The sequence below is a fragment of the Equus caballus genome, chromosome 25 (genome assembly GCF_041296265.1).
Source record: "Equus caballus isolate H_3958 breed thoroughbred chromosome 25, TB-T2T, whole genome shotgun sequence".
NCBI lineage: Eukaryota > Metazoa > Chordata > Mammalia > Perissodactyla > Equidae > Equus > Equus caballus.
In genome coordinates, this window is record NC_091708.1 from 37,279,432 (window position 1) to 37,291,181 (window position 11,750).

The following is an 11,750-nucleotide window of genomic DNA, read 5'->3' on the forward strand; positions in this document are numbered from 1 at the left end:
TCTCTACTATAATACAAATCACTGAGAATGGGAAGTGGGCATCCAAGATGACAATGATATTCATACCCTTACAATCCAGAAGGAAATATCTGCATCTTCCAAGCCAGTTTCTCAACCACAGCACTACTGATAATTCTTTGTTGTGGGGTGCTGCTGTCCTGTGCATTACAGGATGTTTAACAACATCTCCGGCCTCTACCCACTAGATACCCATAGCAACCCCAGAGCTGCAACAATCAAAAATGTCTCCAGACATTGCCAAATATCTTCTCGGGAGCAAAATCACCCCTAGTCAAGAACCACCGGTCTAGACCTTTCTCCTGAGTTACACTATTAGAATGGTGTCTGTAGCAAACTTGGCAATCAATAATTGTTTGCTAGCTAACCAACCTCTGCATCCAACAGTCTTCTAAACATCTCTACCTCAATGTCTTGATTTGACAGCATCTCAAACTCAGTACAGCCCAAACCAAACTCCCTTGCATTCCTTAGTCTAGCTATAGTATTTACTAAGTAATCCATCAGAAACTAAGAGATTACACTGAACTCTTCCCTCCCTCCCATAACCTAAACACAATCTGTCAACAGGCCCTATTCTACCTTCTTCATTTCCTCTTAAAAACCACAATCACTTGTCATGGCCTTACTTCAAGCTCTCATGTCACCTGGCCTATTGCTTCTATGACATGTTTGTCCCATTTCAATCCATGGTCCACAATACTGCCAGAATAATATTTATAAAACCTATTGTCACTGTCCTCCTTAAAAATCTCTCAAGGGCACTCCTCTGTCTATGGCAGTGTTTCCCAAACTCCATTCAGATATACTCTCCATTATTTTGTCATATTCCTACCACACAGAACGATGTATCCCTGTACTCATTCTCTTTGAATCTACTTTTCTTTCTAGTTAGTCACATTTTCAGCAATATCACAAAGCACAGTATGATTTGTTTCCCTCTAAAATACAAAAACATTTCAAAGTGTTTATCCATGTACCACCTAAAAGATAAAAATCCAAGTTTATCAGCCTAGTCTTCCATGATTTGGCCTCTGCCTGGCTTCCCACCACCACCTCCAGGCATACCAAACTACGTCAAGTTCCCTGAACCAGCCACATTCTTTCAGATTAAGCTATACCATCACACATGGTATTTATTCTCCTTGCACATTCTTGCCTTCCCGCTTTGTCGACCTGAACAAACTGCTCATCCTCTCATTGTTCCTCCTTTGTGAAACCATCTCTGGCTCCAGAGTTAGATTGTGCTTCTTCTATGTTCCCCAATATCCCAAGAGCCCTCTATTTTAGCACCTACCACACCATGCAATTTGTTTACCTTTCTAGCTCCCTTACTATATGGAGAGATCCTCAAAGGCAAAGAGAAGTATCGGACTCTTCTCTATCACCCACAGTGAACAGCACTTGACACAAGGAAACATTTAAAGAAATGTTTGTTGGGGCCAGCCCTGTGGCGTAGTGGTTAAATTCAGCATGCTCAGCTTCGGTAGCCCAGGTTCACAGGTTCAGATCCTAGGCACAGACCTACACCACTCGTCCGCCAGACTGTAGTGGTGACCCACATACAAAATAGAGGAAGACTGGCACAGATGTTAGCTCAGGGCTCACCTTCCTCAGCCCAAAAAAAAAAAAAAAACGAGGGGCCAGCCCCATGGCTGAGTGGTTAAGTTTGCGCGCTCTGCTTCGGTGGCCCTGGGTTTCGCTGGTTCAAATCCTGGGCGCAGACGTGGCACCGCTCATCAGGCCATGCTGAGGAAGCATCCCACATGCCACAACTAGAAGGACCCACAACTAAAAATATGCAACTATGTGCCGGGGGCATTTGGGGAGAAAAAGGGAAAAAAAGAATAAAAATTAAAAAGAAAGAAAGAAAGAGGAAGATTGGCAACAGATGTTAACTCAGGGCAAATCTTCCTCAGAACAAAGAAAGAAATGTTTGTTGTAAAGCAGTATACCATTTGATTCAACAAACTTTAACTGCCTATCACATACAAGCAGTGTTCTAAGACTGTGGAGAATACAAAAATAAACAAGAGGGACTGGCCCCATGGCCCAGTGGTTGGGTTCGTGTGCTCCGCTTCAGTGACCCAGGGTTTCGCCAGTTCGGATCCTGGGCATGGACACGGCACCGCTTATCAAGCCATCCTGAGGCAGCATCCCACATAGCACAACCAGAAGGATCTACAACTAGAATATACAACTATGTACTGGGGGACTTTGGGAAGAAGAATTTTTTTTTTAATTATTAAAAAAATAAATAAATAGGGGCCGGCCCCGTGGCCGAGTGGTTAAGCTTGTGCACTCTGCTTTGGCGGCCCAGGGTTTCACCAGTTCGAATCCTGGGCACGGACACGGCACCGCTCATCAAGCCATGCTGAGGTGGCATCCCATATGCCACAACTAGAAGGACCCACAACTAAAAATACAATACACAACTATGTACCAGGGGGCTTTGGGAGAAAAAGGAAAAAATAAAAAAATTTTTAAATAATAATAATAATAAATAAATAAATCAACAAGAGATGATCCTGCCCTCGAGAAGCTTACAGTCTAATGGTGGAGACAGACATATTTGTTGTCATACAAGACAGAACGCTATACGCTAAGTGGTAAAATCGAGCAGAAAGTGCCAAGGGGCAAAGGTCAATATAGAAAAGAAAGGGAATTTTTTTTGTTTTTAAAGATTTTTATTCTTTTCCTTTTTCTCCCCAAAGCCCCCAGGCACACAGTTGTATATTCTTAGTTGTGGGTCCTTCTAGTTGTGGTATGTGGGACGTCGCCTCAGCGTGGCTCAATGAGCAGTGCCATGTCTGCGCCCAGGATTCGAACCTACAAAACCCTGGGCCGCCTGCAGCAGAGTACGCGAACTTAACCACTTGGCCACGGGGCCAGCCCCTGAAAGGGAATTTTTAAGAGCAAATAAATTCAAGTATGTACTCTGAGTCCTTGTGGCAAAAATCACTTAAACCTCATCAAGTCCTGGCTCTGATATCTGTTCTGCCATCACAAAGACTGTGTAAATGATAGCATGAACATGAAGGCGCTCTGGCAACTCTAAGTACCTAGGCAAATTCTAATCATTGCTAATAATTCTGATTGCGAAATCCAAGAGCCCTGTGTGGAGAAAGTGGCATCCAAGCTAGAGCTCACAAGGGATACGGATAGAGGAAGCATAAATGATAGTTATGGACATGAACTCTGGAGCCAGACTACCTAGGTTTGAATACCAGCTCTTCCACTTACTTACTTAGCTGTATGACTTTGGAAAGTTAGTCAGCTACCTATCTATAAAATGGGGCAAATATTAGTACCCAACTCATAGAGTATTAAATGATTTAATGTGTGTGCTATGTAAGTATTAAAGAAGTAGATGAAAGAAACAGTCTGAGCAGAAGCAAAGAAGCAGGGAAGTACATGGCATGTTGTCAGAAGAGATCCATCCAATGTACTCAGAATGGAAGGCAAAAAGAAAGGTGACAAAGTGGAAGATGTACCTAAAAAAGCAGGCTCTTTGCCATCCTAAAAAGGCTCCTATATCAGAAAGAGATCTGCACAGAGAGCCCTTCAAACCTAATTCACTGATCAGCTGGACATCCTCAGGCAGATCATAAACTCTACAAAACTCACTTTCCCTGTTGGCAAAATGAGAAGGGTACAGAACTAGAAGAACCCTGATTCTCTCTCAGCTCTGAAATTCTAGGAAAGGGGCTGGGGAGTCAGAGGCACGCACTGTCCCATGCGACACCTATGGCCACATGTAGCTGTTGAGCACCTGAAATGTGGCTGTTCCAAACTGGGATGTGCCATAAATGTAAAATATACACCATATTTCGTAGACTTAGTACTCAAAAAGGCATAATATCCATTAGTAAGCCAGGCATTATCAGAAAGGGTCTTGAAAACACTCCTCTGGCCCTATACAAAGCCGTGGTGTGTCCCTAACTGCAGGACTACGTTCGGTTTTCCCTGCAGTACCCGAAGAAAGATACAGTACAAAGCCAAACAACTCAGGTAAACAAGATTATTGATAAGACAGGCAATAAGATGAGTGACAAGACTAACAGGCTCCAAATCCATAAGGATAAAGACTACCATATATGATGAGAATCTACAAAATCAGATAGAGGCTGAGGAGGTGCGAAAGGCTGTTCACCAAATCTCAGAAAAAAGCAAGGGAGAATTCTTTGAAGCTTTAGGGAGGCAGTTCCGATGAGGTACGAGTCTGCAGAGCAGGCAGCCCTACACGAAAAACTCAGAGAGAGCGCAGACTAAACATAAGTGAGTTCCAAAAAGACTACATTAACCATTAATCCGTAAGTGGTTACAATGGAATTACATAATTCCCTGTGTTGCATCTCTGAGACAGACATTAGTATTCTCCAAGCCCTACCACCATAACTGTCTTCAGTAAGAAAACTGAACACCAATTCAGTATGCAACTTCTTTACTTACATGTCACCTTTAATAACTGCCCAAGAGATCAGGCAATCTCCAAATTACAGAACCCCTCTCCTGTCAAAAGTTTCAGTATTCGGTAAGCCTGCCTTTTATCATTCATTCTTCCACTTGGCCAGATACGGAATCTGTATCTTCTATGATCTGCTCAGAAATCTTCATTGTGGCTGAGAATCACATGAGCTCTTCTTAAAGGAAGGTTACGCTTTGGTCTCCTTGCACACATTTTATCCTTATTCCTTCCAAACAGTTATGTAGATTCGATTCAGTACCAGTGATCTGATCACTTCCAATTTAAATATAGAGAAATCATAATTAGATCTAGAACACCCTACACATTTATTATTTTATTTAGTCCCTCCAACTTCTAGTCAATTTAAAACACAGGTGAATTTCAGTCTCCTACCAGAACAAACCTGTTTCATAACGACCGTTAAATAACCCCAATGATTTCTTCTCTTCCTCTGACAGAATCTTTTATTTTGGCTTTCAAACCTCAGAAAAGGTGCTCCTGGAATACTTTCTTGGCCTGCCTAATTTTAGTCTGCACTTCATGCCAAGAAGTAGCAACAAAATTAAATTTCTTTAAATAAACCAGACATGAGCAGCACAAGCAAATTAATTTGATAAAAACATTTCCAAGACAAAGAAGAAAAGGCTCCACTTACAGAGGAAAACTCAGAATTCTTTTTTTCCCATTAGTTGCCCAGAAGATTTAAAAAGAAAAGTTTATTAAGAAATAGATACACGCATTGACCACTCTTTTTCACCATTCACAAAAATAAACTCAAAATGGATCAAAGACCTAAAGATTAGACCTGAAACAATAAGTCTTGTAGAAGAGAATGTAGGCAGTACACTCTTTGACATCAGTTTCAAAAGAATCTTTTCGGACACCATAACTCCTTAGACAAGGGAAACAACAGAAAGAATAAACAAATGGGACTTCAGACTAAAGAGCTTCTTCAAGGCAAGGGAAAACAGGATTGAAACAACCCACTAGTTGGGAAAAAATATTTTCAAGTTATTTACAAACGGTAAAAACGGTTAATCTCCATAATATATAAAGAACTCATACAGCTCAACAACAAAAAATCAAACAACCCGATCAAAAAATGGACAGGGGACATGAACAGACCTTTCTCCAAAAAAGATATACGGATGGCCAATAGACACATGAAAAGATGCTCATCATCACTAATCATCAGGGAAATGCAAATCAAAACTACACTAAGATATCCCTTACACCTGTTAGAATGGCAAAAATATCCAAAACAAAAAGTGACAAATGTTGGAGAGGTTGTGGAGAAAAAGGAACCCTCATACACTGTTGGTGGGAATGTAAACTGGTACAGCCACTATGGAAAACAGAAAGCAAGCTAAGTGCCCATCAACTGATGACTGGATAAAGAAGACGTGGTATATATATACAACGGAATACTACTCAGCCATAACAAAGGATAAAAGCATCCCATTCACAACAACATGGATGGAGGGTATTATGTTAAGTGAAATAAGCCAGATAGAGAACCACGAACTCTGTATGACTCCACTCACAGGTAGAAGTTAAACACAGAGACAAAGAGAACTGATTGGTGGTTACCAGGACAAAGGTGGGGTGGGGGAAGGGCACAAAGGGTGAAGTGGTGCACCTACAACATGACTAACAATAATGTACAACTGAAATTTCACAAGGTTGTAAACTACCATAATCTTAATAAAAAGTTGAAAAAAAAAGAAATAGACGCTAAGTACAGTTCAATTGTGTTGCAAAGGAAAATGAAATGGTTTAATGACTATATTTCCTTAAGGTAGGAAGGAAATCTAATGTTTATCAAATTAAGAAGTCTAAAGTCCAACTGATTATCTTCCAAATCATTTCAATATTCAAATTCAAGTTAATATCAAGATACATTTTCATAATCAACATTTTACTCACTATAAACACAAAGCTTAAAACCACTTTACACATGTTAAAGAAAAGAAAATTTCACATCAATTCACTGACATGCAAAACAAACTTCATTTACCAGATTAACAACGCTGCCAAAAAATGTCTGGTTAGTTTTCCATGAATTGAGTCCCAATGTTGGTTGTATCCTTGTTTCCTAAAAAAATACATAGCAGAAAGGAGCCACAAAACTAATGTCTGAAGGACTGGGATGAGCATGAAAGCTACATTTCTACTAATACTGGCTTTGCCCTCATTTTCATTAAATTATCCTACTAAAAAGGGGAAAACGCACAAGAACGGCTCCCCTATCATGTAGCACACATTATTAACATCTAAGTACAAGTAAGTTACATTCACAACAGCTCCTGTGGCCTTAAACATTTTGCATACTTGTTGACTGATGTTAAATATCAACTTCCTGCACCAAAAAAAGACAGCCAAAGAAAAAAACAGTAATATCTGAGTTAAGCGAAGGAATTCACAAAGATAAATCGCTTTCAACCCACAGCCTAAAAAAGAAAAAACTATCAACAGTTTACCCACTGACCAAATAGTAAATCAAAGTTAACTGAACGAATACAACAGACACCAGCACTAACTGCTCAACGCCGCTAGACACTAAGCACTGATTTGAACGCAGAAAACACTTGTCAAAAAAGCAGTGAGCCAAAGATTTACATTCCTTTACTCTTACATTCATCCTTTACCCACACATACATTTACTGTCGTTTGCACTCGGCAGCAACAAGAAACAACTCTCCTTCTTTAGAAAACCAAGAAAATGAAATCTTGAGTTAAGAAAGGATGATGGGAGAACGACTTGAAGGACAGAAAAGTATTTGTATTTCTGGAGGGCCTACTCCTTTACCCACTTAAATCAGCTCAACAATGTACTCGAAAACGGGACTCATACCTGATTTAGCAGACGCAAACCAACACCCCTAAAAAGCAGTCGGGGAGTAGGACGCAAAGAGGGACGACTGAACGTCCTCACATCACTACCGAACCGCTCCGGCCCACCCTGGTCCCATTCCCCCCAAACCTACACACACTGGGACCGCGTCCCGGGAGCCAGCGGCATCTCCTGTCAGACGCCAGCCACCCCGGCTCCTGTCACCGCCTCTAGAGGGATGACCCCATGCCGAGGGCACTGCCCGCTGGGGCTCGGCTCGGAGTCCGGGACTCTGGCTGTGGGGTTAGGGGAGAGGAGCCTTCTAAGCAAAGCTGTTAGGGCTTGGAGCCCTGGGGCAGCCGGAGACCAGGGGGGGCAAGGCTGGGGCAGAGGCCGCAGCATCCCTGGGGCTCCCCGCTCAGGAAACGGGGACAGTATTCGGGGAACCCGGGCTCCCCCGCTTTCCGCGCGACGCCGAGTCGCACCGGGTCGCGTCGCCCCGCGTTAGGCCCTCCGCCGGGACGGGACGGGATGCCGGCGGGGGTCCCGCGGAGGGAGGAAGGGCGAGCCGGCGGGCACCCCGCTGCCGGAAGGGGCGAGCCCCGCAAGCAGCGCTCCCGCCCCAGCCGGGCTCACCTTCAGGTCGTTCTCCGGCAGGTACTTGCACAGCCGCGCGATCTCCACATACTTGTCCAAGTCTAGGGGCGCCATTTTAGAAATAACAAGCCCCGACGGCGGCGGCGACGGCTGCTGTACCAGCGGCGGCAGCGGCGAAGGCCGAAGCCGGAACTCTTCCTACGTCACGTCCGGCCCGTGAGAGGCATCTGCGCAGCGGCATAAAGCTTGACCGGATTCTCCCCGCTGCCTCGGCACGCCCCACACCTTCTCCCGCTGAACCCAGGCCGCAGGCTCCTGGAGGCCCTTTCGGTGCAAACCCTGTTACCTGCTGGGACCCGTAGTTGTCTGCCGCGGGGAGTGCTGGGATTTGTAGTTTTTAGTAGTAGCCAGGTACTCCTCTTTTCCTCTCCCTTCCTTCCTCCAGATTTTCACCTCTGGGGACCCAGCGAGGCTTTTCCGATGCAAAACGGCGAAGTAGTTGACCCTAGCCATTCCCTGGTTTCTCACTCTGACCCTATTAAGCATTGTCTCACCAGAACACCTTCAGTTAAAAATTGGGTAAACCTAACCTAGCCATAGTAACCTGTCTGCACCTTAGCAAGGCTCTGTGAAAACCTTGCCTAAACCTGTGGCAGAGATGTCAGACTACCAGTCTTCTAGTCTGGAAGGAAGGAAAACAAATATTAAAGCATTTCCTATGCTAAATGCTATACAACTGCTGTCTTTTCGTTTAATCCTCATAACGACTGATAGGAAAGCAAGCCTCAGAGAGGTGGAGTAACTTGCCCCAAATCTCACAGGGAATAGGCAGAGGAGCTGAGATTGGGATATCTGGTCTGGCTAGTTTAAGTATACTTCAGTGTGAGTCCCAGGAGGGCAGGGAGTTTTTTGTTGTACTCGCAGCTCCTAGAACAGGACCTGGCACTTAGTATATCTTCGACATTCATTCATTCAACAGCTATTTATTGAACAGACTATGTGCCAGGTACAGTTGTAGGCGCTTGGGATATTCAGCAAACAAAATAGACAAAGATCCCTATCCTCAACTCGTAGCTACATTCTAGTAGAGGAGACAGAACATAAACAATAAATATAATAAATAACTGTATAGCATATTAGTGATAAGTTCGAAGGGAAAGAAACCAGCAGGGTAAGGGAGGTGGGGTGATGCATTTCTAAGAACCAACAGAAACGTGAGGGAATTAGCCGTGCAGATACTTGAGGGAAATTATTGGGAACTGATGCAGAGGCCCTAAGATGGAAACACGTCTAGAATCTTTTGGGAAATGGCAAGATTAGTCTGGTTGAACAAGGTGAGAGGAATAAGAGAGATAAAAAAACATTGATTTTTACTTTTAATGCAATGGGAGTTATTGCAGGCTTTTGAGCAGAGGAGTAACATGACATAACTAGTTTTAAAAGGATAACCCTGGCTGCTGTATGAGACTGTAGGAAGAACGGTCGCATCTGAAAGACCAGTTAGGAGACTGTTATATAATCCAATAGTAGCAGGTACTCAATAAATATTTTTTGGGGCCGGCCCAGTGGCGCAGCAGTTAAGTGTGCATGTTCTGCTTCGGCAGCCCAGGGTTTGCCCGTTTGGATCCCGGGTGAGGACATGGCACTGCTTGGCAAGCCATGCTGTGGTAGGCATCCCACGTATAAAGTAGAGGAAGATGGGCATGGATGTGAGCTCAGGGCCAGTCTTCCTTAGCAAAAAAAAGAGGAGGATTTGCAGCAGATGGGCTAATCTTCCTCAAAAATAAATAAATAAATAAATAAATAAATATTTTTTGTTCAAGTGACCCTAGACTGGATCCTCTTGTCTAAAGTGTATTTTGGGGACATTTGGCTAAACTTTAATGAGGACTCTAGGTGAAGTTCTTTGTATCATTCTTGCAGTTGTCTTGTAAGTATGAAATTGTTTCAAAATAAAATGTAATTTGTAAATGTTTGCTGCAGAATGAATGGTGCCCACTAGCATACATTTCTTCATTTGGTCAACAAATAGTTATATAGTACCTATGATATGAATGAGACAGACGTGATCCCTGGCCCCATTGGGCTTACAGTCTGAAAAGGAGACAAATAATGAACATATAAATGAGCAAACCACGAATTTCAAAGTGTAATTAGTACTATAAAGGGAAAAAAGGCATACCGTGAGTAAGAAAAATGCAGCGGAAGAGGCCTACTTTAGGTTGGCAATGTAGTGGAGGAAAAGTGTGCGGTCTAGCACCAGAAGGCCAGAGTTCAAGTCCAGGCTCTAAAACTCACTGTGGGACTTTGGCAAAGTTATTTATCCTCTCTGTGCTCCAGTTTCTCAGCATCTATATGGAAATAATAAAAGTGCCTACCTCATATGGAGATGATAATAATACTTATCGGTTTGTACTGAGATTTAATGGAGTTAATATATGGAAAGGGTTTAAAACAATCTTATGTGCAGAGTGAGTGTAATGTAAGTGTTAGCTCTGAGTATTGGGTGGGCAGGAAAGGCCTTTCTGAAGAGGTAAAATTTAAGACTTTTGGGGAAAAAAAGTAAAAGGATAATATGCTCAGAGTTTCTTAGAGAAAAATATCCAAATCAGGAAAAGATGCCACTGTTGTTTGACTTTTTTTTTCTTTTCTGCTTTTTCTCCCGAAATCCCCCCAGTTCGTAGTTTTATATTTTAGTTGCAGGTCTTTCTAGTTGTGGCATGTGGGACGCCACATCAGCTTGGCTTGACAAGGGGTGCCATGTCCTCACCCAGGATCTGAACCGGCGAAGCCTGGGGCCCCCAAAGTGGAACGCACAAACTTAACCACTCAGCCATGGGGCCAGCCCCTTTTCTTTTTCGACCTTTTTTTTTAAAACTGTCCTCTTTGGAAAGTTAGCAATTCACTTTTCATCTCGGAACCTCAGTAACTGGAAATGACTCCTAGTCAAGATGCCTTCTCAGAATCGGGAAGAAAGAGAAATAGGAAGATGGATATGAGTATTCTTTATAAACTGTAAAGTGCTTAAAAGGAAGGTGTCACCAGCGTCATTGCTTCCCTTGCTGATAAGTCAGTGAACAGGTAGGTAATGAAAGTGGATGGTGTCCCCTTCCAGTGAATACATGGCACTCGTCACATTGCCAAACTGTCTGGCAGTAAGCTCCCTGCTCCTTCACTGAACTACAGTCTTGACATCCAGAGCAGAGAGAAAGGAGGGAAGCATCCCTCAGCGTGTTGGGCAAGTTCTTGGGAGAGGTGATAGACACACTGGGTAGTTTGGGATGGAGACCGTGTACAGAGCTTGCTGACTGGAAATATTCTTAGTTTTCCTTGCATAAAGCAGGAGATCCGGGCTCCTGGTTCTGCCATTTATGTGGGTTAGTCACTTTAACTTCCCTGGACCTTGATTTCCATTTTAAAAAGACATCTCAAAACTTCCTTCCAGCACTTTCTGAAATGTAATTTTTAGTCCAACAGCATAGGTCCCACGATGAAAACTGGTTGCTACTTTTCCCACAAACCTCTTCCAATTTTTCTTGTTTATGTGCAACTCAAGCATGGCATCTTGAAATGGATCTAGCCAAGAGACACAAGGGCTGTCAGAGCATTCTGCAGCTCTGAGCAGAAATCTCCATCTAGATGTACACGGACATATGGCAGAGCCAATCCGGCCTTGGTGTTCTTTCCTGAAGGAGAGCAGAATGGCTGACTACTCTCTAAACTCCCCTTTGGCAGACTGTCGATGGGGATTTTTCTGTTACTATGGGAACTCACAAAGACTTCAGGGGTTTGAAATAAGATTTGAGCAGTGAGAAGAGCTGCAGACCTCGAATT

At 43.2% G+C, this 11,750-nt stretch overlaps 1 protein-coding gene across 1 annotated transcript in view; it reads right to left on the reverse strand.

Moving 5' to 3' along the window:
• The window catches only part of PPP6C (protein phosphatase 6 catalytic subunit), a 36,935-nt gene extending 26,607 nt beyond the window's left edge, over nt 1-10,328 (reverse strand). Inside the window, exon 1 of the mRNA XM_003364136.5 lies at nt 7,956-10,328. Coding sequence (XP_003364184.1) covers nt 7,956-8,030 — 75 coding nt within the window. The 5' untranslated portion in view covers nt 8,031-10,328. The remainder of the gene's footprint in view (nt 1-7,955) is intronic.
• Between the last annotated feature and the right edge of the window lie 1,422 nt (nt 10,329-11,750).